The sequence below is a fragment of the Tachyglossus aculeatus genome, chromosome 20 (assembly GCF_015852505.1).
Source record: "Tachyglossus aculeatus isolate mTacAcu1 chromosome 20, mTacAcu1.pri, whole genome shotgun sequence".
Taxonomy (NCBI): Eukaryota; Metazoa; Chordata; class Mammalia; order Monotremata; family Tachyglossidae; genus Tachyglossus; species Tachyglossus aculeatus.
The window spans coordinates 20,931,749-20,958,847 of record NC_052085.1 but is presented as its reverse complement, the minus strand read 5'-3'; the positions used below and the strand labels follow the sequence as shown (position 1 = coordinate 20,958,847).

Here is a 27,099-nt window from a genome sequence, read left to right as displayed (position 1 = left end):
TTGTACTCCCCTAAGCATTTCATACATGGCTTCACACTCAACAGGTGCTGAATAAATACAACCTATTGATTAAATGTTTGATAGATTAGGAACTCTAACCAGAAATTACCAATTTTGAGAATTCTGCCAGCCAGTTCAAACACCCATATCACAGGTGAAAATTCAGTTCAGCAGAGAAGCAGGGTGGCCTAGTGGAGTCAGAGGCCGTGGGTTCTAATCATGGCTCTGACATTTCCCTGCAGTGTGACCTCGGGAAAGTCACTTCATTTCTTCCCTCATCTGTAGAATGAGAATTAAATCCTCTTCCCTCTGGCTTAGAATGTGAGTCCCATGTGGGACAGGGGCTTTGACCAACCTATCTTGTACCAATCCCAGGCTTAATTCAGTACCTGACACATAGTAAGCCCTTAATAAGTACCATTAAAAAAATAAATAAAACTTTAAAAATGGTCATATTCTCTTCAAAGATCAATCAATGACAATTATTGAGTGTCTACTGAATATTAGGTAAAAGAGTAGCAGGACACATTTCCCTAACCTCAAGAAGCCTACAATCTAATACCACTAATTGATTGATTATATCAGAATAACTTTTAGCTACTTTCTTAAGCAAAGCAGAGTCAAAAGATCAGGTTTAAGATTGAAGGAGACTGTAAGCTCATTGTAATCAGGGAATGTGTTTGTTTATTGTTGCACTGTACTCTCCCAAGCGCTTAGTACAGTGCTCTTTACACAGTAAATGCTCAGTAAATATGATTGAATGAGTGAATGAATAGTGAGGGAGACAAATATTATTTACAGAGAATGACATCTAGAAAAAGAACAAGGGTAAATCAGGAAGCTGTATAAGCTCAAATTGGATGAACCACTTGAACAAATAATCGGATGACCAGATAAACAAATATATAAATAAATAACACATATGTACATGATCCCTGAAGAGAAATTTAATAATATACACATGTTAAGGGAGGATGTTGGTATAAAATGAGTAAGGAGTTGTGAATTAATTGAAAGAGGCTTCCTGGAGTAAGTAGAATTGTAGAACAGCTTTAAAGATGGGGAGAACTGTAGTCTGGCAGATTTGAATTGCAGTTAAAAGCTGGAAACCCATGCTAAATAATGATTAAGAACCTAAAATAAATACCACAAAATTTTTACTGTTATTATTATTATTATGATTAACAATAATACTAATTTTGGTATGTTGAGTGCTTACTATGTGCCAATCACTGTACTAAGAGCTGGGGTAAATACAAGATAATCAAGTCCCACATGAGACTCACAGTCTAAGTATGAAGGAGCAGGGATATTGAATCCCTATTTTGCTGATGAGGGAACTGAGGTACAAATAAAGTGACTTGCCCAAGGTCACACAGCAGGCAAGTGATAGAGCCAGGATTAAACCATGCTGCTTCCCAGAGTGCTTTGAATGTAGAGATATGAAAATTCTAGATTTCACTGGGCATTTGTAAGAACATTTTTTTTTCTTAATTGATTCCTATTTTCCTTCAGGAAATTCAGATTTGTACTAAAAAACCCATCATTTTAGGACTTGTGACATAATTATAACAATTCATGGATTACCAAGTTGTGAAAAACTAATGTGTTATGGTCTGATAGGGAAGACATGCAGCCCAAATTCTCCCCTAATTATCAAGAATTAAAGAAGGAAAAAAAGGATACATTTCAGAGTGAGTGACATTTGAATAATGAATACGTTTGACTGTGATTTGAAATCCAACCTTGAAAAGTCTCATAATGAGGTAGCGGAATAATCAATTTATTCCAAGTTTCCAGTCATCACTTCTAATAATAATAATAATAATAATAAAAATGTTGGTATTTGTTAAGCGCTTACTATGTGCCAAGCACTATTCTAAATGCTGGGGTGGATACAAGGTGATCAGGTTGTCCCACGTGGGGCTCACAGTCTTCATCCCCATTTTATAGATGAGGGAACTGAGGCCCAGATAATTTAAGTGACTTGCCCAAAGTCACACAGCTGACAAGTGGCGGAGCCAGGATTTGAACCCACAACCTCTGACTCCAAAGCCCGGGCTCTTTCCATTGAGCCATGCTGCTTCCCATCTTTGAGAGAAAGATGGGGCATGAATCTTGATCATTTTTATAAAAGAAAGGAAAAGAACGTCTTTGGTTGGGGGCTGGGGTGGGGGGGCACGTCTCGTAGAGTGAATAAGGCCCAATGCCATGGGATCTGACCACTTGCAGACCTTCATCTTCCCAAGCTCCCCCTCACCCCACAAAAAGATGTTTCCTTGCCCTTTGGTTCAACATCTCTGGCTTTAGTTTCTGTCATGCTTCTCATTCCCCATGTGGCTGTTCTTGCCTCTTTCATGTACCTCTCCCTTAACCAATCCAAACCCGAGCCCTAACTCTAACCTGACCCTAACCCTTCCCTAACCAAAATCCTCATCCATTCTCTCCCTCCCTTGAACCACTTCCCAGCCCTGACTCACTCCCCCTTGCCCACAGTAGAGTTTTCTGCTTGCTGAAATTCTTCTGACTTTCCTTGTGGAAGGGATTGGGAATTGGGGGGCTGTCATCCCAAATTGGGGGCAGGTGGAGACCAGATATGAAGAGGGAGGAACCAGATGAGTCCATGGACGAAACGTCAAGGCTAATCATTCAATCATATTGATAGTTTATTGTGTGCAGAGCACTGAACTATTTATTTATTTATTTATTTTATTTGTACATATCTATTCTATTTATTTTATTTTCTTAGTATGTTTGGTTTCGTTCTCTGTCTCCCCCTTTTAGACTGTGAGCCCATTGTTGGGTAGGGACTGTATATGTTGCCAACTTGTACTTCCCAAGCGCTTAGTACAGTGCTCTGCACACAGTAAGCGCTCAATAAATATGATTGATGATGATGATGATGAACTTTAATGCTTGGGAGAGTACAATACACAAACAATAAACAGACATATTCCCTGCCCACAATCACCACAGGGAGGTCCTGGGCTTTCATGGTAGAGAAGCAGCATGGCCTAGTAGATAGGGCACGGGCCTGGGTGTCAGAAGACCTGTGTTCTAATCCTGGTTCTGCCCTTCTCTGCTGTGTGACTTTGGGCAAGTCGCCTCACTTCTCTGTGCCTCAGTTATCTCTCTGTAAAATGGGGATTATGACTGGGAGACCCAAAAGGGACAAGGCAAGAATTAGAGACAATAAAAGGCAAGTGAGAGGCTGGGGCTAGTGAGGTGGAGTTGGGCATCATCAGAGATCATAGTGAGCCAGCCTACAGGGAGAAGAATAAGGGATCCAAACCAGAGCCTTTTGAGAAAATGCCCAATGTGAGGTGACAGGTGGAAAAAGAGGCAGTGCTTGGCACATATTAAGCACTTAAATACCATCATTATTATTATTATCTTCTTAAACACAACAATTATTATTATTACATCACCAAATGAGGCAAATTCTGCCACTGTCTTGCTGATATTCCACTTCTGCTCCTCTTCCGGTCATCCCCTGTTCCTGATTCTCTTTCTTCGCCTCCCCTTCCCATCCACTAATTCCCATCCTGTTCCAGGTTTGTGCCTATCTTCTCCAATCTCAGTCCCCTAGAGTGAGGGATCAGGTCGGGTTTGTGTGTGAGCCCATAGGGGAGGTTGAGGTCTGGGCCAGAGTTGGGCTCTGGCGTTAAACTGGTGGGTGGGTGCTTTTTCCTCTCAGGGAACCCTGAGGTAGAGTGAGGAACCTTAAACACCCGGGTGGATGTGGGGGAAACAAAGAGCTTTGTCTGCTCATCTATCTCACTGCAGAACTCTTGACCACGTCTTGCCCCTAGCTTGGATTGTCCTCCCTCTTCATATCCGGCAGATAATTACTCTCCCCTCCTTCCAAAGCTTATTGAAGGTACTTCTCCTCCAAGAGGCCTTCCCTAAGCCCTCCTTTCCTTTGTCCTTCTGCGTTGCCTTGACTTGCTCCCTTTTTTTATCCCCTCTCCCAAGCCCACTGCACTTATATACATACCTGTAATTTTATTTAGTTATATTAATATCTGCTTCTCCTTCTAGACTGTAAGCTCACCATGGGCAGGGAATGCATCTGTTAGATGTGTACTCTGTCAAGCAATTAGAACAGTGCGCTGCACACAGTAAGTGCTCAAATACGATTAACTGGTAAATCAATGAGAGGCTGATGGGTCTTGTTCATCCTGAATTGATCAAATCAATCTATGGTATTTATGGAGCCCTTACTGTGTGCAGTACTAAACACTTGGGAGACTCATTTGATGACCAGAAGAGGTAAAAGGTCAATATCCACTTTGTTCCTTCAAATAATTTTCCATCAACTTTGGGGACTAGAGGAGAGGAGGAGAAAAGAGGAGAAAAGGTAAGAATTTGATGGAGTTTTTTTTTTTTAAATAAAAACTTGCTCTATTTTTCCTCAGCTCTCTCTCTTAGAACAGTCGAGGAGATGAGTGACAGCGTTATTGCCCCTGTCCTAGAGAAGATATATTGAAAAAAACTGAGCCGTTTCCCCAGTGTTATTAAAGTTTTCTGAAACACTGCCATTAGTAAGATAAAAGAGTCATGTCATCCATTGTTTCCCATAACTCATCACTGCCTCCAGAAGCAGAGAACTTAGCCAGGCCAATTCATTTTGGAAATCACCAACCGCCAACACATTGTGACAAGCAAATGTGAGGATATTAGAAGGAGCAGAAAACTAGATTAGATTCCAAGAAGTCTGTGAGCCTGAGGAGCTACGAAATAAAATATCACAGATCCAACATTGATTGAATAAGGCAGGCCTGGAATCCACCATAACTCCAACAAAATGCCCCCCATGGTGTAAAAATTACAAACTCTTTATGGTATGATTGGGTATAATGGATTTAAAACTTTTTGTTTCTGTTTTCATGTGTTTTCTTCTGGGGAAAGAAACAAGCTTTAAGCTTGTTTTTACCTAACCTGGAAGTGAATGAAAAGTCAGTCAATCATATTTATTGTGTGCTTACTGTGTGCAGAGCACTGTACTAATCACCTGGGAGAGTACAACATAACAGATACATTTCCTGCCCATAACAAGCTTACAGTCTAGAGGGAAAAAAGGAAATACTTCTACCAGACAATGTTCTTAAAGACCCTGGAGTCTCTTAATTATAATAATAGTAATAATAATAATAATGGTATTTGTTAAACGCTTACTATGTTCTAAGCGCTGGGGTAGACACCAGGTAATTGGGTTGTCCCACATGGGGCTCACAGTCTTTATCCCCATTTTGCAGAAAACAGATACAGAGAAGTTAATTGGCTTGCCCAAGGTCACACAGTGGACAAGTGGCAAAACCGGGAATAGACCCACACACCCTGACTCCCAGCCCGTGCTCTTCCCTGTTCCTTCTGACAGTACAGTCTTCAAGCTTCCTGCTCATTTTTCCACCATCTCAACTCCATTAGAATAGATTTTTTTTCCTGTCCATCTCGCCCTTGCATTTACACCCTTTAACCATCCCTTCCTCAGCTCCAAGGCAAAAGCTCGTTGTGAGCAGGGAACGTGTCTACCAACTCTTTTGCATTATAATTATCTCCTAACCCAGTTTTACTACTCACAGTTGTCTAATCACCATCTATTATCATCTGTCGACAGAAAGCTACAGTTCTGATGACAATTTTATTTTGAATTACGCTTGTAATGTATGAGACTTAGAAGGACCCAGTATCAAAGCCAAAACTGAAGCCCATAATAATAATGGTATATTTTTAAGCACTTACTATGTGCCAAACACTAGGTAATCAGGTCTCACATGGGGTTCACAATCTAAGTAGAAGGGAGCACAGTTATCAAATCCTCACTGGGCAGATGAGGGAACTGAAGCACAGAGTAGTTGAGTAAACTTGCCCAAAGTAAGTGACAGAGTCAGAGTTACAACCCGGATCTTCTGTCTCCTGGGCCCATGCTTTTTCCACTGGCCATGCTACTTCTCTACGGGAGTCCCATAGTTAAACTGCAATAAAGTATCTGCAAAGGGCTTGACTTTTATTTTTCCACAGCTCCTCTTCCAATCAATGGATGTATTCATAATTTTGTTCCATCAGGCCCAAACCAAAAATGAAACAAGTACTATCATTTTTGACTGTACTGATTGTATTGATTGCTATTATTAAGTGTCCTTGTTTTTTATAAATAGAGATAGAAGCAGCGTGGCTTAGTTGAAGCAGCGTGTCTTAGTAGAAAGAGCACTGGCTTGGGAGTCAGAGGTTGTGGGTTCTAATCCCGGCTCTGCTACGTGTCTGCTGTGTGACCTTGGGCAAGTCACTTAACCTCCTAGTGCCTCAGTTACCTCATCTGTAAAATGGGGATTAAGACTGTGAGCCCCATGTGGGACAACCTGATTACCCTGTGTCTACCTGGACCTTAGAACAGTGCTTGGCACATATTAAGCGCTTAACAGATACCATCATTATTGTTATTATTAAATAGATCAACAGATGAGGCAGGTAATAATCCATAACACCAGGGAGTTGGGTCAAATCTTCCACGTCTATCCAGAGACCACTGATTTCCCAAGTGGCACTTTCCCTCTTCCAAACGACCGGCATCGAAGCCTCCGAAAACGACAAACTCTCCCCGCTCCCAAACCCCAGGTCTTCCCCACAGCCCTCTCCCTCCTACCTTGTCTCTGTCCTCGGAGCCAGAAGCCTCCGGCCTGGTGCGGATCACGAAGGGGGTGGACAGTCTCGACAGGACACGTTCGAAAGTGGCGCCGATCTTCGGGGAGACGATCTCGAAGCAGTCCTCGAAGTTCAGCGCCTTGTGCGTCTCGCAGCGGAGCTGCTTCCTCAGGCCCTCCCCCAGCTGTAACACCCACATGCTGGCGTCGAACATCAGGTGGAAAGGGAAGGCCCTGCAGAAGGTGCTGATGTTGATGCGGAGGTCGGCCGGCACCAGCGACGTTCCCGGCGGGAAGGTCTGCGGGCTATTTGCATTGGCACGTTCTTTGATGAGGAAGGTCAGGCAGCTGCAGTTTCCCGGGTTTGACCCCTCTGGAACCGGTGGATCCGGAGTGACCTGCTCTATTTCCACATCCAGGCGGTAGATCTTCTTACCGGCGGCCTTTATCATCCCCGGCATCGCAAACCCTACGACGTGGTGTGGGTGGAAGTAGTGGAGCATGAGGGGGCCTCCCGGGAGCTCTTTGCATAGGAAAGACGGGGATTCCAGAGTGACCTGTCTTTCGAATGAAGTTCGAATGTGTTCCAGCAGAGCGTCAAACCCGTTAAAAAAGTCCTGCAGGGTGCCACCTACGGCTCGGAGAACTCTTTCGTTCTCATCAAAGCAGATATTAAAGAATTCCTCCCCAAATTTTTCTTGCATGTCCTCAAACTTCAAACCTAAAGGCAAATGGGAAACAAATGTCAATTAGGCATGGGCATGAAGGAAGGTTTTCTTTCTTCCTGTGTTTCCTGCAACTCTTTGATTCATTCAGGTTCATGAGATACAGTAACCCCGAGGCTATAAGCTCCTTGTGGGAAGGGAACGTGTCTACCAACTCTTATATCGTACTCTCCTAAGCACTTAATACAGTGCTCTGAACACAGTAAGCACTCAATAAATATGATTGACAGATTGATCACCCCAGCCTCTACACCAGATGGGAAATTCTATTCAAGGACAGTGCATGGCATATAAGTACTTAACAAATACCATCTTTGCTGGAAACCAAGTGGATCGCTTCACTTTCCCCAAACGCTTTCTTAGTTCTCAACATTGCAGGTAAAACCCTTTTGAACTCTATGCATTATACCAGGGCATAATGTGGGGGAATTACGGTATCAACCAACGATGGGTATTCGGGTACTAACGTATCATTTCCCAAGATATAAATGTCATTCAAAGTCTTTTAGCAGAAACCACAGCTTCATGGGGAAATGCCACAAGGAATACAGGACATTTACCAAGAAGTGTAGAATGCCATGTCATGACAGCAATCAATCAATTAATCATATGTAGAATGCTTTCCTAACCACTTGGGAGAGTACTACAATATAACAGAGTTGGTAGACAGGTTCTCTGCCCACAGTGAGTTTACAGAAATGAAAAAGAAATATGTGGCTTAGTGGAAAAAGAACCTGAATGGAAGGCAATTATAATAACAATAATACTTGTGGTGTTTGTTAAATGCTTGCTATTTGCCAAATTCTGCTGTTATGTGCTGAGGTAAACCCAAGACAAGCAGATTGGGCACAGTTTGAACACTCACTTCTAATCCCGGCTCTGCCACTTGTCTGCTGTGTGACTTGGGGCAAATCATTTAACTTTTCTGTGCCTCAGTTACCTCACCTGTAAAATGAGTATTAAATCTTACTCCTTCCTACTTAGACTGTGACCCCAGGTGGAACATGGACTGTGGCCAACTTGATTAATTTGCATTTTCCCTAGTGCTTGGAACAATGTCAATAAAAAATAAATAGAACAAATTGTCCATTGATAGCATCAAAATGGAGAAATTCTAATGGATCAATCAATTGCATTTATTGAGCGCTTACTATATGAGGAGCACTGTGCTAAGTGCTTGGCAGAGCATAATATAACAGAGTTGGTAGTCATGCGCCCTTATTCCCCAATTAAATATCCTCTGGGAAAGCCTTCTGAATATGAATTTGAATTTAGGGGAACTTGAATCAGGTCTTCTAACAATAGTGATCAAACCCCAAAAGGTCACAGGGCTCTGAAAATATAAGCCATGGGTTAGAATCTTCATCTGTGGGTTACTGAATTTACAAGAACCAGATGTTTGGATTTGGGGCCTGACAGCATAACAGAGAGAACTGCTACTAATCTGCACTTTGAAAAACAATGAAAAGCTCAATGAAGTGGCTGAATAAATTTCATAGGTTGTAATTTTATCAGCTCACAATTGCATAGTCTCTTCCATGGCAGCATCCCAAATGGTAGTCAACAACAGCGAGTAGGCCAACAACCTAAAACTATGGTAAGTTGCGATATTAATTTGACCGTAACATCACAGAACTCTTCAGGGCAGACCAACAAGGAAATTGCTATGACAGCTGTAGAAATCACAAGACTTCGGTAAGTAGAATCCAGTCATTCATTAAATTGTATTTATTGAATGGAGAATACAATACAACAGTAAACAGACAGTCCTTGCCCACTGTGGAATGAAAAAACTGACATTCTGACATATGGTCTATTCTCTTCAATTAATCCATTGATCAGTTATATTTACTGAGTGCTTATTCTGTGCAGAGTACTAAGCCCTTGGGAGAGTACAGTAGAGTAATGAGATTCAATCTCTGCCCTCAGGGGTCTAGCAATTTAGCAGGATTAGGAAGGGAGAACAGATAATGAAATAAGGGAAAGCAACCAAAGATTTCTGTGACGACAGTCAGCGTTTTGAGTCAGTTGGTCGTATTTATTGAGTGATTATTGTATGCAGAGTACTGTACTAAGCGCTTGGGAGAGTACAATACAATAATATAGACACACTCCCTGCCTACAATGATCTTACAATCTAGAGGACTGTAAGTCTCCTCCAAAAATTGACTAGTACATCAGTTTCCTAGCCCCTTATCACCTGCTAAGAAAATTGACACAGGATCTCAGTATTCAGGGATATCAATGATGAACCCATATCTGTTCTCACAAGATGCAATGAAGGTGTTGGCAATCAACAGTATTTATTGAGCACTTACTATGTGCAGAGTACTGTGCTAAGAGCTTGGGAGAATACAATGTAGCAGAGTTGGTAGACATGTTCCCTGCACACAATGAGCTTACAGTCTAGAGGAGGAGACAGACAGGGATTGCCAAATTCCTTCTCTCTCGATGGCCTGATAGAGTGGTGACATTCACTCCCAATAAGCTTTCATGTGAATTTAGATTTTTCATACCATTTTCGTCAGCTCTTGTTTCTGTGGTTTTAACTAGTCAAAATATTTCCTCCGGGAACGGCATGTTAGGCGCTGGATTTTAACTTGAAGTTAATCCACTGTTCATGGAAAATGGAGAAGCCAGGTTGTTGGCACCTTCCAGTCACCCACAAAGTATGATCGGTTCAACTTGCCCCTCAGAAACCCATTTATGTCCTACTCACTTCCCAGCCCATACACTTCTTCACTCCTCTAATGCCAACCTACTCACTTGAACTTTGACCTTGATTAATTGAAGAAAACTCCATCAGAACAAGAACTAAAACTCTGGTGGCAACTTCATCGAAAGCTCCATAGACATAACTTTGTGCCCTTAAAGACACTCATTTAATAGTTGCAGTTTGATTGTTCAATTAAAGACGCTATGCTCCGTACATTTCAAAGCTATCCTTATTTTTTCATGTGACTTCATTTCTATTTTTTCGGAAAGGTTCCCCTTGGCAATACGAACATCATTTGCCAGAAAATGTCTTCCAAATGCTGGCCCAACACGGCACCTTTAGAACTAGAGACCTCACGAAAACCCAAAATTAAACCAAGCTGTGAATAAGCAATTGTTAAAGGAGGCAGTCCCCGAGGACTCCGGGTAAGGACTTCATTCCAAGAAAGTAAGAGAGGCAGGCCTGGTTTCAGATCTTTGGTGCCCCTGAGGCAAGGAAATCATTGCTTCCACCTGGTATTTCTTAAGGGGCCATTATGTTAGACTACAAGTGCACACAGCGTTCTAAATGACAGCATGGGGAAATTAATCCATCGCATTTATTGAGCACTTACTGTGTTCATGTGAATCCCCTAGTCCTCTCCGCCTTGGTCTAAAGCCATCATATTCCCTTCCTAGGTCCTTGCTAAAGGTGGCTATAACCTTTAACCTTCAGAGGTGACTCTGAAGGACTTGAGGCAGAGGGGCCTGAGGCGATGGCCTTCCTCATGATTTGGCCCAATAATGAAAAAGGAAGATTAAGAAGAAAAGGTCTCAACTCCTTATAAATTCTGAACCAATTGTTCTTGATCAATGTAGCCTATGGGAGTGATAGGAGACCTTCAGTGGAAAAACAGCATTTAGTCAATCAATGGTATTTACTGAGTGCTTACTGTGTGCAGAGCACTAAGTGCTTGGTAGAGTACAATATGAACAGATTTGGTAGACACATCCCCTACCCCCAGGAGGTTACGGTCTAGTGGGGAGGCGTATTTTGGAGAAATATACTGGGAAAAACTGTGTGCGGGAAAAGGCCCTATCATGAGTAGCCATTAGGGAAAGTTCTTGATCCAAAATAAACATCATTTGTGTTAACATCAGGAAAGGAATTCAGTCATTTAATTTTAGCAACTACATTTATAAGCAGTTTGCAGGCATTGTAAAGTCCCTATGGGCAGGGAACGTGTTCACCAACTCTGCTATATTGTACTCTCTGGAGCGCTTAGTGAAGTACTGTGCATACATTAAGTGCTCAGTAAATACCATTGAGAATGATGATGATGATGATTATGATAATGATGACTGTCAAGAAGTCCTACTTTTGAAGAAGTCCTGTTTTTGTAGCAATGGAAAATCTAGTTTAGTACTACCACAATGTGGTGCTCAATAAATACTTGCTAGTTCGCTGACAAGTGACAAGCAAATTGTAATAATTGAGGAGATGCTGAATTTGTTGGGTAGCATTAGAGCGAATCCCAGGAACCTAATAATAATAAGAAAAATAATGGAATCTGCTAGCATGAATTATGTGCCAAGCACTGTATTGTAAGTACAGAGGTAGAAACAAGACTATCAGGCCAGGCACCATCCCTACCCCACATAAGGGCTCACAGTCTAAGTGGGTGGGAGAAGAAATGAATCCCCATTTTATAGGTGAGCAAACTGAGGCACAGAGAAGTTAGTGACTTACCAAACAGGAAAGTGGCAGAGGTGGAATTAGAACCCTGGTCCTCTGACACCCAGGTCTGTGTTCATTTCACTAGCCCACACTGCTTCCCACCTGTAACTGATGTGATCATCAAGGAGCCGCTTAGTTAACTTTCCTTTCCCCTTCTACCTACTGCCTTTTCTCCATCTCTGAAGCTACTTTACAGAGTCTTCAGGACCAAGGAGTTGCCCTGGAGAATTGATAGTGACAATGGTAAGCACAGAGTAAGTCACCCTCTCTGCCAGTCAAGTTTCTGCTGCAGCATGGACTAGGCAGGCGGATGATGCATTTAACAATGGACTTGACCACGCATTCTTTTATAAGTGCATGGGGTTTTTTTTATAGTACTTGTTAAGCACTTACTACATGCCAAATACTGTTCTAAGCACTGGAGGAGATACAAGGTGATCAGGTTGGACACAGTCCATGTCCCGCATGACAATCTTAATCCCCATTGTACAGATGAGGAAACTGAGGCACAGAGACCTCAGGCGGAGGGAGCAGGCAGAAGACAGTTCCCTGAGGTTAGAGATAGGGAATGTGTGAAATTTTCAGCACCCCAAGGTCTCTCCCAGGACAAATTCTCTCCCGGATCATCTTTCTGAAATATTTCTCACTACACATTCCCCTCCCTTTCTGGCCTTCTTGCCCAGGGCCCCCCAAATTCCCTTCCACAATTCCCCATTCACACTCCTCACTTTCCATCTCCACGGTCCCCCAAACCCCCTTTCCCTCTCATGTCAAACATCTCCCAAGACCATAAACAGCCCTGTCTACCAATCCGGAAAGCCAAAACTTCACAGGTAGAGCTGGAATAGACCAGAATGGGGTATGCTGGAGGAGGGATCCCCTTCAAGTAAAATTAAGAAATAAATCAAAAAAGCTGCAAGGTCGGCCTGCTAAACATGAAGAAGGTGGAGAAACAGAAGTCCTGGGAAGGATGGAGAGAAATGGGTGGAGCCAGGGAGGGGCAGGAAGGAGGATGGAATTTAGGGCAGGACTAGGCCTCCGAGGGGGACACTTCCATCTCACCACCCCTTCAAGAAACCTTGTTTAGAACAACAGGAATATAGACCATCTTACGAGTGGGACTCATGGAAGAAAGTCCAGCAAGAATTAACAAAAGTGGTAACCTTTTAAAATCGGGGGAGAGGAGGGCCAATAAGTACTTCAGTTCTTTCATTACCCAGCCAAAGCATGAGGATGAAGGAATGCCCTCTACTTGCTGTCATTCTTCCTCCTGAAAGGGTTACTATGTTTATGCCTCTGCTTAGACAAAGGCTTTTTCTTTTAGTTTTATAAGCATAATGGAAAATATGAAGGCTGTCGCATCAGAGGGTGATGGAACTTAAGCAGGGAAAGGGTCACTTGGCCTTTAATTAAGGTTCAAAATTAGAGAGTTGAGGAATTAGAGTGACTGAGGGACAAATATTTACATAGCTACAGCTAAACAAATCTAAAGGTGCTTCATTCTTTCTGAGTAAGCAATTAAGGTACCCTTGAAAATGGCATTTCCATTTAAATTGTGTAGGCAGGGTCCTTCACTGACCAGAAATGTGGACTGAAATTGTTGAATGGCTTGGAGTGATTTTTTTGGTCAGTGCCTCAGGAGCAGAAGCTCTTCCTTGTTAAAGCAGGGGATTGTCTGAGCAGGAGAATTAATCTTCAGGCCATAAAGTTACACTCCTTGGTTGGTGGGCAAAGGGTTCACACTTTCCCAAAACCATAAGCCCCTAAAGAGCCATCTACTGAGCTGCATTTTAGACCAAAGGCCAAAATGCCTAAAGTCACAGATGAAGCTACTTTGCAGCAGATTTTGGAATTTTCCTCTCTGACTGGGACTACATGTTCCCTGGCCAGAGAGACAGTGATGAATTCCGGAGTTTAGCCCTGCCACCTGAAAGCCCTCTGGCAAGATCAGTTTTTTTAATAGTGTTTGTTAAGCACTTATTATGTGTCAGACATTGTTCTAAGTGCTGGGGTAGGTAGGAGTGAATTAGGTCAGGCGCGGTCCCTGTCCCACGTGGGGCTCACAGTCTCAATCCCCATTTTACAGAGGAGGTAACTGAGGCACAGAGAAGCAAAGTGACTTGCCCAAGGTCACACAGCAGACCAGTGGTGGAGCCAGAATTAGAAACCATGACCTTCCGACGCCCAGGCCCGTGCTCGATCCACTACTCCATGCCCTCTCCCACATGGGGCTCACAGTCTTAATCCCCATTTTACAGATGAGGTAACTGAGGCACAGAAAAGTGAAGTGACTTGTCCAAGGTCACGCAGCAGACAAGTGACAGAGCCGGGATTAGAACCAAGGTCCTTCTGCCTCTCAGGCCCGTGCTCTATCCACTAGGCCTGACTGAAAAACGATCATTTGTTCTATTCAGGGAGAACTGATCAGATGAGGTCTTGAGACAAAGGGTGAAGCCAGGAACCCAAGTTACGCTTCCCCTGATTCCCAGTCCACAAGCAACGCCAGTGGCAAACACCATCCTCTCTGGGAATAAAGCCAAGTGTTGTTTGCCCGGGTTCCCTGTCCTCCGGCCAGACAGCCCGGGAGACCGAGACCCAAGAACTCAACATCGCAGGCCTGTATCCCGTACTTGGGATCTCTACGTTTCCTCCCACCGTGGTTCATGCGAGCCCCACCCAGATGGCAGAGTGATGTTGGTCACCCATATGGTCTACTGTGCAGGTTTATTCCGGCGTGACCGTTCAAATGAGTCTCTCTCCTTATACACAATTTATCACCTTTGACACTATGTATCTCTAGTACACACGATGAGTGCACAAGTCAACTCACAGGTGGTCAACTATGCCTTTGTCCTGGCAGGATTCCTCTCTGGGCATGGTCTCAAGGAGGCTCTAGGGCTTTACACACAATCCTGTCCTTAACACAGGGAGCTGTTCCTCAGAGAATCGCCACGCTAGTGGGTAACCTGATCCTTATATCCCCTAACAGGGGCTAGGAGACAAAAGAAAAAAAGTATGAAAAGTGTGACAATAAAAGAAAAAGATGAGATTCCGGGGCAACAGCTAGATGGCCCGAGTCTCCTCGGATCCTTAGTTGAAGGATTAAGCATATCGAAGCTAGATACTGAAAATGGAACTACAGACGCAGAGATTAAGGACCCCTCATGAAAAACAGGGGAAGAGGCACTTCATTCATTTATTCATTCATTCAATTGTATTTGAGTGCTTACTGTGTGCAGAGCACTGTACTAAGTGCTCAGGAAAGTACATAATACAGCAATGAAGAGAGACAATCCTGCCCACAACGAGCGCACAGTTTAGAGCGGGGAAGAATTGGTTTAGGAGGGGACTTAATTCCTTCAGGGCAAAGGATTGTTTAGAACAGATCTAGGGGGTTATTAATATTAATAGTAATGATAATAATAATATTTGTTAGGTACTTACTATGGGCCAAGAGCTGAACTAAGCACTGGGATAGATACAAGATAATCAGAGTCCCTGGCCCAGAGAGAACAGGCATTATTCCCCATTTTACAGATCAGGAAACTGAGGCACAGAGCACTTAAGTGACTTGTCCAATGTTTTTTTTTGTACTTTCACAAGCACTTGGTACAGTGCTTTGCACACAGTAAGCACTCAATAAATACCACTGAGTGAATGAATGAATGATCACACAGCAGGTAAGCAGCAGAGTTGGAATTTGGGCCCAACTTCCCAGCTCTGTGTTATTTCCCCTGGACCTCACTTCAGGAAGATTGCATTGGGCCTGTTGTTTAATACAGGAAGGGAAGCTCATTCCACCATCTGTATTGGATCAAACCCTCTTCCACCCTGTTTATCTTGTCACTAGGTCTATTACTGGGGAGGTGAGAGGGATTTGAACTCCAGAGAGTCAAGTTACCAGAAAAGGCGAGAGAGGCTCAAGGTTTTCCCTAACTGAAAGTGTCAGCCCCGTGGAGTTACCCAGGAGAGGAGCCCAACTTCACCTCACGTTGTGTGATGGTGGGGTAGCAGTAAAACAGGGAGTTAATTTTTTGCCAAGTCTCCTCAGGAGCATCCCTACAAGTAGCTTCTCTCCCTGAAAAGGAAAAGGAGGGTCTGGAATACAGTACTTGTTTTTTTAATGGTATCTGTTAAGTGTGTGCCAAGCACTGTACTAAGTGCTGGGTCAGATACAAGCCTGTCAGGTTGGACACAGTTCGTGGCCTATGTGGGATTCACGGTCTTAATCCCCATTTTACAGATGAGGTAACAGCCACAGAGAAATTAAGCAACTTGCCCAAGGTCACACAGCAGTTATGTGGTGAAGTAGGGATTAGAATCCAGGTCATCTGATTCCCAGGCCCTGCTCTTTCCTTTAGGGCCCAGTGGCTTCTCTGTGGCTGACAAACCTGATAGTGGGCAGGGTCACAGGTGTGGATCTCCAGAATCCAACTACATTATCCCTCTCCATCCACTTCCCCGAAAGAAGCTTCCTCTGGAAGATGGCAGCTTAGATTTGTAAACACAAATGTGTTCTCCGGAAAGATTAATGGCACATAGCACCATGGAAAAAGGAAACTGAAGAAGGCCTTTTTGGAACTAGTTGCTTAAAGTGCTCTTTTTGAATGGCTTTCCCGAGTTTGTTCAACAAAAGGCTTGTGATTGGAATATAGCAGAGCAAGCTGCCTTTTCTCTTCTCAAAAACTGGCTGGCACCTGCACAGTATTGCTGCTATTTCCTCTTCAGTTTCTAGAAGGAAGCCAAAGGCCAGAATGTTTTTCTCCATCTCTTTGGCAGTGAGAGAGCTGGAAACCTGCACCAGAATGCAAGATACTTAGATTACTTTTAATTATTTTTTTTAAAACCTTTGTGAATAGAGCAGAAGTGTTAGAGCATGAAGCTAGTGTTCTTTCTGTGCTCTGTGCAATATCCAGCAAAGAATAATAATAATAGTAGTGAATGATAATAATAGTAAATGCAGGGATAGCTTATCAAGTTTTATATTATCTAGAACCAGAAAAGGTTGAAGCCAAGAACTTAAAAAAAATTAGGAGATTATCTGAATTTCATTTATGTAGTTACCAAGGTTGAGATTTACTAATTATTACGATCCTATGTCCACACACCTTACCGATTCCCAAAAGCTTAACATAATTTTCCATAAAACTGTATAAACTATATAATTTATTAATGGTAACACATTCTCTCCCTTCTCTGAGAAAATTTCCAGTCAACTCATTTGACCTACCAACGTGGCCTAGTGGAAAGAGCATAGGCCTGGGATTCTGAGGATCTGTCTTCTTAAACCCAACTCTGCCACTTGTCAGCTGTGTGACCTTGGTCAAGTCACTTAACTTCTCTGCACCTCAGTTTCCCCACCTGTAAAATGGGAATAAATACCCATTCTCCTGCCTACTTAGACTGTGAGTCCCATATGGTTAAGCGGATTGTGTCTAACCTGAGTACCCTGTAGCTACCCCAGCACTTAGTAGAGTGTTGGGTACATAGTAAGTGTTTACCAAATACCCTCATTATTTAATAATTAGGCTGAGGGGTTCCCACATCGCTTTAACTGGCTGTGAGCAAAAGATCCTCAGAGCCAAGAAGAACAGCATACAGGAGCAAGTTCAGGAACAATTCCTGGCATCGAACACTACCTCTCTGACTTTTCTCCCATCACAGCCCTGCCCCACCCTGAAGGACTCCCAATGTGTCCCTTCTCATATATATATATGAGAAATATATATATTTCTTTTTCATAGTGTGCATTCAGGTACCACCACCACCAATAGCAAAAACAAAAAAAGTAAGAAGATTGTCAAAAGGAAGTTATTTGTAGAGAAATGACATTAACTGGATGGATCAGAGTGGCCAGGATGATAACCCATCTGCTAAATTGCCTTCCTGAATGTTTTTTAAATCACTTTTGAAACAAGGATAGTAGATTCAGGCTAAATCAACATTAGCCAAGCATGACTCTGAGATACATAATTAGAGAGCACACAGAATCACAAGAAAATCTTCCCATTAAGCTGGGTACTGATAAAGACTCTTTTAACAAGAAAGTCCCATTTTAGCCTCTTTGATTTAAATAGTTCAGGGAGAACATAGAAAGAGCAGTCAGGGTGAGGATAAAAAAGGGGCGCTTTTTTGAAAAGTTTAAAGGAAATGAGAGTCTTTACTCAGAAGAGAAGGGTGGGAGTGACAGCTATTAACTCTCTGCTCTATCGGCTCATATCCACTGGACCAATTAGAAGAACATCAACAAGAGTGCAACAAAAGAGATTCGAACAGTCTTCAGTACTTACTAAGCACCTTCTGGTTGAGCACCTGTACCAAGAGGTTGGGAGAGAACAGATACAAATTCAATCTGAGAATTTCCTGGCCCCAAAGATTATAACACAGTAGAAGAAATGATCAAGAAACGTGGTGGAACTTTCTTCTGTGGGGGCTCTGAAGGCCATGTTGACTGTCAATCGTGTAAGGTACAGTTCTATATGGAAGCAGCGATGAACTTGATAAGCTTTCAAGAACCCTTTCAGCTGTAAGAGTCTATGAATTAAAACCCAGATACACAGTAAGAAGACAGCTGGAAACCATCTAATTTCCTTGGCCCAGATAACAATCCCCTGATTAATGGTGTATTGTTATTGCCATTGTTCTTTGTTTTGTTTTTTGTTTCCTACTATTTGCATTGGTCTTTGGAAGGCCAAATGACGATTTAGATTAGCATATTTTGGACACATAATCGGGACTGATTCTCTAGAGAAGACACTAATACTAGGAAAAGTCCAGGGAAAGCGTGGAAGAGGCAGACCAGCAGCTAGATGGATAATAATACTAAAATACTAATAATGATGATGACATTTGTTAAGTGCTTACTATGTGCAAAGCACTGTTCTAAGCACTGGGTAGAGACCATAACAACAATATCAGAAGAACCATTAGTAAGGTTGTGGATTATCGCAGAGGACAGGATATTCTGGAGAAAATATATCCATGGAGTCGCTGTGAATCGGAAATGACTCGATGGCACTTAATAACAATAATAATAATACTTACATTCCTTCTGGTTTTCTAAAGAAAATGTAAAGGTCCTCTCACCCAAACCCTATTAATCTAATCAGAGAATCACATTCAGCACTAACATACTAAATGGGTGAGGGCACATTGTTGTCTCCAGCTCTTTGAGGTCTTAGAGATTCTCAGTTCCTGGGCCAGAAATAGCACCCCTTCTCCCTGCCAGCCATTTCATAGTGTGTCCCATGAGTACAAGGGTGAGAGTGAGGATGACTCAACCCAGTCCATCTCCACTACTGCAAAAACATCTCAGGAATATATCTGAGATTAATACATATTAGTACATATATATTAGAGAAGCAGCATGGCTCAGTGGAAAGAGCCCGGGCTTTGGAGTCAGAGGTCATGGGTTCAAATCCCAGCTCCACCAATTGTCAGCAGTGAGACAATTGGTGGAGGCAGGATTTGAACCCATGACTTCTGACTCCAAAGAACCGTGCTCTTTCCATTGAGCCATGCAAGGATATATAAATAAATCCTATGGCGCTGGGGTGAATATTAAAGTATACATCCAAGTGCATAGTTGCCACAGAGGAGAGGGAAGGATAAAAAGAGGAAATGAGGGCTTAGTCAAAGAAGAACTCTTGAAAGGGATGGGATTTTAGGAGGGTTTTGAAGGTGGGGCGAGTGATGATCTGTAGGATACGAAGGAGGAGGGGGTTCCACACCCAAAGGAGGATGTGGGCAAAGGGTTGGATGAGGGATAGGAAATACTGAGGTACAGAGACTAAATTGGCACTAAAGGAGCAGAGTAGGCAGATTGGAATGTAGTAATAGGAGGTTTTTGGATGGAGAAGCCCCTTGAAGGACAGGAACCATGTCTAATTCCTGCCTGTATATTCATTCATTCAATCTTATTTATTCATCATCATCATCAATCGTATTTATTGAGTGCTTACTGTGCGCAGAGCACTGTACTAAGCACTTGGGAAGTACAAGTTGGCAACATATAGAGACAGTCCCTACCCAACAGTGGGCTCACAGTCTAAAAGGGGAGAACTAAACCAAACATACTAACAAAATAAAATAAATAGGATATGTACAAGTAAAATAGAGTAATAAATATGTACAAACATATATACAGTAAGAGCTCATACTTATTGAGCTCTTACTGTGTATAAAGCCTGTACTAAGCACAAACATATATACATATATACAGTAAGAGCTCATATTTATTGAGCTCTTACTGTGTATAAAGCCTGTACTAAGCACTTGGAAGACTGCAATACAACAACAGACACATTCCCTCCCCAAAATGAGCTCCCACTCTAGAGGGTAACCTCCCGGAATCCTTCCCTGATCATCTCCCCACCACTTTTTCCCTCCCTACTACATCATCTATGCACTTCAGTCCATTCACTCCACTCTCACATTACTTGTGTTCATTCCTTAATATTTTTTTAATAGTATTTGTTAAGCGCTTACTCTCCAGCAGGTACTGTACTAAGCACGAGGACAGAGACAAACTAATTAGGTTGGTTATAGTCCCTGTCCCACAGAGGGCTCACAATCAATTCCCATTTTACAGATGTGGTAACTGAGGCACAGAGAAGTGAAGTGACTTGCCCAACGGCAGATCCAGATCCCAGGACTTCTGACTCCCAGGCTCCTGCTCTAACCACTAAGCCATGAAGCTTTTCTACCTTTGTTGCCTCCTCTACCGGAAATTGAGTTTAATAGCTATCTCCCCAGCTATACTGTAAGATCCTTGAGGACAGACATCTGGTCTGCTTCCTCTATTATACTGTTCTAAATGCTCACTACACAGTCTGCCACAGAAAGCTTTCAGTAAAGACCCCCGATTGCTTAACCACCTACCAAGTCGCTGATAGTTTTTCTTAATGTCTCAGAAAAGAAAAGACAAAATAGAAGTTTACTACCAAATTTCACAGAAAGGTCAGAAGACTGTTCAAAATAGGAGTCTGGCCATTTTTTTTTTTTGCAGAAGAGCCAAAGATAATGAAGCCTGTGAGCAGTTAGTGTGCAGAGAGCTGTACAATTCATGGACACCCTCCCACCCCCACCCACGAGACAAGGGACACCATTATAGCACACTGCACATGGTACAATGTGACAATGTCATTGCACAGTGCAACTGCTTCATAGCAACGGCTGGTCCTGTCACTTGGAATGGGGAAAGGGAAAGGGGAGAAAAGGGATAGGGAAGGGAGAAGCAATAGAAGAGAATAGAGAGGAAGGGAAGGGAAGGGAAAGGGGAGAGGGGAAGGGAAAGGGGAGAAGGGAAGCGAAAGGGGAGAGGGGAAGGGAAAAGGGAGAGGGGAAGGGAAAAGAGAGAGGGGAAGGGAAAAGGGAGAGGGGAAGGGAAAAGGGAGAGGGGAAGGGAAAAGGGAGAGGGGAAGGGAAAAGGGAGAGGGGAAGGGAAAAGGGAGAGGGGAAGGGAAAAGGGAGAGGGGAAGGGAAAAGGGAGAGGGGAAGGGAAAAGAGAGAGGGGAAGGGAAAAGGGAGAGGGGAAGGGAAAAGGGAGAGGGGAAGGGAAAAGGGAGAGGGGAAGGGAAAAGGGAGAGGGGAAGGGAAAAGGGAGAGGGGAAGGGAAAAGGGAGAGGGGAAGGGAAAAGGGAGAAGGGTGAGAAGAGGAGAAGAAAGGGGAAGGGAGAGGAAAGGAGAGGAGAAGCAAGAGGGGAGGAGAGGAGAGGAGAAGGGGGGAGGAGAAGGGAGAGGGGAAGAGAAGAGGGGAAGAGAAGGGAGAGGGGAAAGGAAGGAAAAAGGGAGAGGGGAGGGGAAGGGAAAAGAGAGAGGGGAAGGGAAAAGAGTGAGGGGAAGGGAAAAGAGAGAGAAAGAGGGGAGGGGGAAGAGAATGGAGGAGGGAGGGAGGGAGGATGGGGGAAGGAGAGGAGAAGTGAGGGGGAAGGGAAAGGGGAAGGGAAGGTAGAAGAGAAGGAAAGGAAATGACAGGAAAGGATAGGAAAGGACAGGACAGGAAAGGAGAAAGGAAAGGAAAGGAAATGGAATGGAAAGGAAAGGAAAGGAAAGGAAAGGAAAGGAAAGGAAAGGAAAGGAAAGGAAAGGAAAGGAAAGGAAAGGAAAGGGGAAAAGGAAAAGGAAAAGAGGGAGAGGGGAAGGAAAGGGAGGAGTATAATGGGCCAACGTGGCAGTGGCTTCCCTAGGTGGTCTAAGGAACATTTATGTCAAACAAGAGCCCATAGATGTAGATGACACCTGGTTCAGCCCAGGGAATACAGCTAATAACTCCAGTCCTTGTACATTAACGGGACAAATACAGAGAAAGAAATGAGTCCATAGACAGCAAGAGAATAATGAAGGCTCCAGGACACTGCAGGGCTAACTCTTAATGGACAAATTGTGATAAACTTTACTGGGTTTCTTAAGAGAACAGCTTGATAAGGCAATGAAGGAAATAGAGTAGGTACAATATGCCTTGATTTGAGTAATACCTTCTATCTGGTGACTAATAAAATTCTACTCACAAAATTAATTTAAATGTCTTGGATATGAGCACTGTCACAAGAGCACAGAAAATTGACTGAAGAATTAGAAATCGAGGGGTAATGAGAGAGGCAATGCATCTGAGGTGGAGCCTGGGGGATTCAATTAAACTCTAATCTCATTTAAAATTTTCATTAATTACCAAGGGGATGAAGTAAACAGCATGTTAATAGAACTGGCAGAGAATCCCAAATTAGAGGATATTGCAAGAGCACTGAAAACAGACAAAGAACTCAGAAGGATCCAGGAAAGTTAGGCTCTCAAGGAGGAAGTTGTAAAAATGAGACTGGAACTGGGAAAACACAAGCTCATGGCTCTGGGGAAAAAAAATAATCTGTAACGCATCCACTTAATCTTGAAGAGAAATGCCCAGAAAGTAATCTTGCCAAAATTAGAACGAAAATGACAATGAACTGCAAATTGGGAATGAGTTTGCAACATCAGCTGGCAAGAATAAAAGGTCAAGAGCGTTAGGGGGGTGGACGTAGAACTATCTTTATTTCAGAATCAAGAAACGATAAACCATCTAGGTGACTCAGAGGAAACCACATATAAACTTCAGATCCCAGAAATGAACCTTGTATTTTTGAATGGAAGATTATGGAGGTCAGTATGCAAAGCAGCAGACAAGAAACTATGAAGATATTTGCACCAATCCTGGATCTCCCACTCAAAGTTATACCTCATTTTCTCCAACTGTATAATGGGGATGAACAATTAATCATTAGCATTCAATTCATGTGACTCTCTGAGTGCACCCAGAATACTTGCCTTCGTTTTCGGTGCTCAGTTAGATTGAACACCTCTTTAGAGCAAGGATCTTTCTACTGAGTCTATTGAATTCTCTGAAGCTCTTAGTACAGTGCCCTGAAATCTCAGTAAAATCCACTGATTGATTCTTTGCAAAGATGGAAGGGATTTCTTGTAAAAATGAGAAGCACTTTGTAGGTGTGATCCCACAGAAATGTTAAAAGGCATGGAATAGCAACAAGGATAATAATGGCGGTATTTGTTAAGCACTTACTATGTCCAACCACTGTTCTAAGCCCTGGGGTAGATACAAGTAATCAGGTTGTCCCACATGGGGCTCAAAGACTTAATCCCCATTTTACAGATGAGGTAACTGAGGCACAGAGAAGTAACTTGCCCAAAGTCACACAGTTGGTAACTGGCAGAGCTGGGATTAGAACCCATGACCCCTGACTCCCAAGCCCGTGCTTTTTCCACTAAGCCATGAGATGAGAAAAGCCAGGAATGTATCCAGTGTAGCAGCTTTTTAAAAATCTTGGGTCACAGGATGCTGGAGTCTTCAATCTGGAAGAATGGACAGTAAACTCGTCTCTAGACTGTAAGCTCATTGTGTGCTGGGAATGTGTCTGTTCTATTGTCATATTGCAATCTCCCAAGTGCTTAGTACAATGCTTTGCACCCAGTAAGCACCCAATAAATACGACAATGAATTTTCAATGCTGGTCTTCCATTGCGAGGATTGATACCACAGTGAACACAGCCAAAATTCCTCAGATTTAGGCCTCAGTGACTGGATCCACAAGAGAACAGATTCACGTTTCTTTCCAAACTGAAACTTTTATACATTTCAAAAATCTGAAACCCACACGGTGCTTAATGGCATGCAAAGAAGCTGCCTCATTTTCCATCCTCCCACAAAAAATAAAAGAAAATAAAAAGGCCAGTTCTTTTTGCCCTGGTATTTCCAGATGAGCTGAAAGTCTTTTAGGCTCAGCACATGCAAAATGGAATTTTTAGCCCGGGGATCTTATTCTCCTCTGTATTCTCCAAGTGTCCGCTCAATTGGAAGCTGCTGCCCAGAAGAGCAGGGAGCTCTGGTTTGCTCCCCTCATTTTCCAGCAGCTGGCCTGGACTCAGACTTCCACAAAGAGATGGGAATCAGGGCTCAGAATCATGTCTGTAGGATGGATGAGCTGACAGCTGCATTTAATAATAATAATAATAATAATAATGTCATTTTTATTAAGCACTTACTACGTGCAAAGCACTGTTCTAAGCACTGGGGAGGTTACAAGGTGATCAGGTTGCCCCACGGGGGGCTCACAGTCTTAGTATTTCTGGGATGAAAGACCAGGGGGAGTCCCTGGGGAGACTCGCCAAAACAGCACGGCCTCTTGCCGATAAGGAAGTGACAGGTACGTTTTATGTAATGTGGGTTACATAGGTTGCCCAACATAACCTAATGACACCCCACAAAACCTTGTGTGCACCTCTAGACTGTAAGCTCGTTGTGGGCAGAGAATGTGTCTGCTTGTTGGTATATCTTACTCTCCCAAGTACAGCGCTCTGCACACAGTAAGTGCTCAGTAAATACGATTGAATGAAAGTCTGTTGAACACAGAGGGTGCCGCTGGTGGGGGGGGGGGGTTCTGACACCCCCCTTTTACTCTAGAATCCCGGCTCTGCCAATTGCCAGCTGTGTGACTTTGGGAAAGTCACTTCACTTCTCTGGGCCTCAGTTCCCTCATCTGTAAAATGAGGATGAAGACTGTGAGCCCCCCGTGGGACAACCTGATCACCTTGTAACCTCACCAGCGCTTAGAACAGTGCTTTGCACACAGTAAGCGCTTAATAAATGCTATCATTATTATTATTAGAACCACCGTGTTTCTCGCCCCTGTAAAACTAAGACACCATTCTGAGACACAGAGCTAGGCCACGGCAGCCAGAATGGAGGGAGTGGGGCATTTAGACTTTAGACTGAAGTATTCTCATAGACAGGGATCCCGTCTACCAAATGAGAAGCAGCGCAGCCTAGTAGATACAGCCTGGGCATCAGAAGGACCTGGGTTCTAATCCCCACTCCATCGCTACCCTGCTGTGTGACTCTGAGCAAATCACTTCACTTCTCTGTGCCTCAGTTACCTCACCTGTAGAACAGGGATTAAGACTGTGATCCCAGTGGGGGGGCCGGGGCACTGTCCAACCTGGTTGACTTGTATCTACCACAGCATTTAGTATAGTGCTTGGCACAAAGTAAGTACTTAACAAATACCATATAAAAAACTTTGTTGTATTCTCCCAAGTGCTTAGTACAGTGCTCTGCACACCCAAGTGCTTACTAATAATGATTGGTTTAAACAAAAAATATCAGACATAGAGGCATCTGGTGGTGTATTCATTCATTCATTCAATCGTATTTATTGAGCGCTTACTGCGTGCAGAGCACTGTACTAAGCGCTTGGGAAGTACAAGTTGGCAACATATAGAGATGGTCGCTACACAACAGCGGGCTCACAGTCTAGAAACAGCTCACAGTGTATCAGCACCAGACAAGGGCCAAAGCAGCTGAAAATCAGACTGTACAATGCAGAGCCTAACAAATGGCCACCCTAGATGAAACTTGTATTCATTCATTCAATCGAATTTATTGAGCACTTACTGTGTGCAGAGCACTGTATTAAGTGCTTGGAAAGTACAATTCAGCAGTAAAGAGACACAATCCCTGTCCACACCAGATTTACAGTCTAGAACTTGTAAAACATAACTTCACAAATATTACATTACCCCTGTTTGCAATGGTGCTTTCCCTGCAAACACTAGTTTGGGGTCAAGTTTGGGATTTGCCCCTGATACACAGTAAGCGCTTAATAAATGCTATTATTATTATTAGAGGGACAAAATACAGTCCTCTAGACTGTAAGCTCATCGTGGGCAGGGAACATGTCTACCAACTCTGTTATATTGTATTCTCCCAAGTGCTTAGTACAGTGCACTGCTCACGGTAAGCACTCAATAAACACAACTGATTGATTTTGCCATCCATTATGTGGGCATCACAGGGAAATAACTAGCATCACATAGCTTAAGAAAGTTCTAACTATAAATAGCATTTCTCAGTTCCATTTTTAAATCAATTTTGCTAAGTTTTAAATTTAAGCCAATTTTCCCGAAACATTTTGCCTTCCTGTAACTAATAATGAAAGTTCAGCTCCAATAAAAAAACTCATCATCCAAAGTGTTATCTGTGGGAAGGTTACAATGCTACCCTAAGATCTTTCTTATTCCCAAAATAATCATAAAAAAACTAGTGCAGACAACTCAGTTTTGAGACTTAAAGACAGAAGTATCCAATAAAATAAATCCATGTCCCCTCACCAATTTTACAATTTGATGTGCACAAATGAACTTGTGCACATTTTGGAGAGATCCTGATGAGTAGACCAACGCAGCCTGTGAAGTACAATTCCAAAAATGTAGTAAGTTGAGTAACCAAAGACATCAAAACAGTTCTGGTCTATTGAATTTTTCTCAAAACTGGGATAAAAATACTGGGTTGTGGGCTGAGTGTTGGAGGGCTGGTGTGGGGAGTTAACACCAGTCTGTGACAACAGCTGAAGTTCATCATTATAAAGAGCTCGAAAACACATGAGTGGAATGTGATGAGTTTCCCTTTTGAGATTAGGTCCCCTAGCTGAGAACTTTCTTAAGCTTTCTGATTTTGAGTATCTTCTGTCAGGCTTCCAGGAGGGAAGAAGAGTATGAAGAGAAATGAAAATCCTGTTTTTATTTCTCTTCAAGGGAGAAATAAAAAACCTATAACAGGTAAGCCTGCACAGAGAAAAATAAATGACTTTTGCTTCCCGTATCCTAAAACCACATATTTTAATTAAAATTCTGTGCAATGCAGTGAAAGGGGAATTTTGGGCCTCAATTTTTGTTGGAATTCAAATTCAATTAATGCCCTTTTTTCTATTTTCAAAAACAAAGAAGTTTGATACTGCACTGACCTCGGATTAGG

The 27,099-nt window shown here is 42.9% G+C and overlaps 1 protein-coding gene across 1 annotated transcript in view; it reads right to left on the bottom strand.

The window, feature by feature from the left end:
* Positions 1-27,099, bottom strand: part of GUCY1A2 (guanylate cyclase 1 soluble subunit alpha 2) — a 173,225-nt gene that overhangs the window by 98,562 nt on the left and 47,564 nt on the right. Inside the window, exon 7 of the mRNA XM_038761669.1 lies at positions 6,647-7,365. Within this exon, the coding sequence (XP_038617597.1) occupies positions 6,647-7,365 (719 nt within the window). The remainder of the gene's footprint in view (positions 1-6,646; positions 7,366-27,099) is intronic.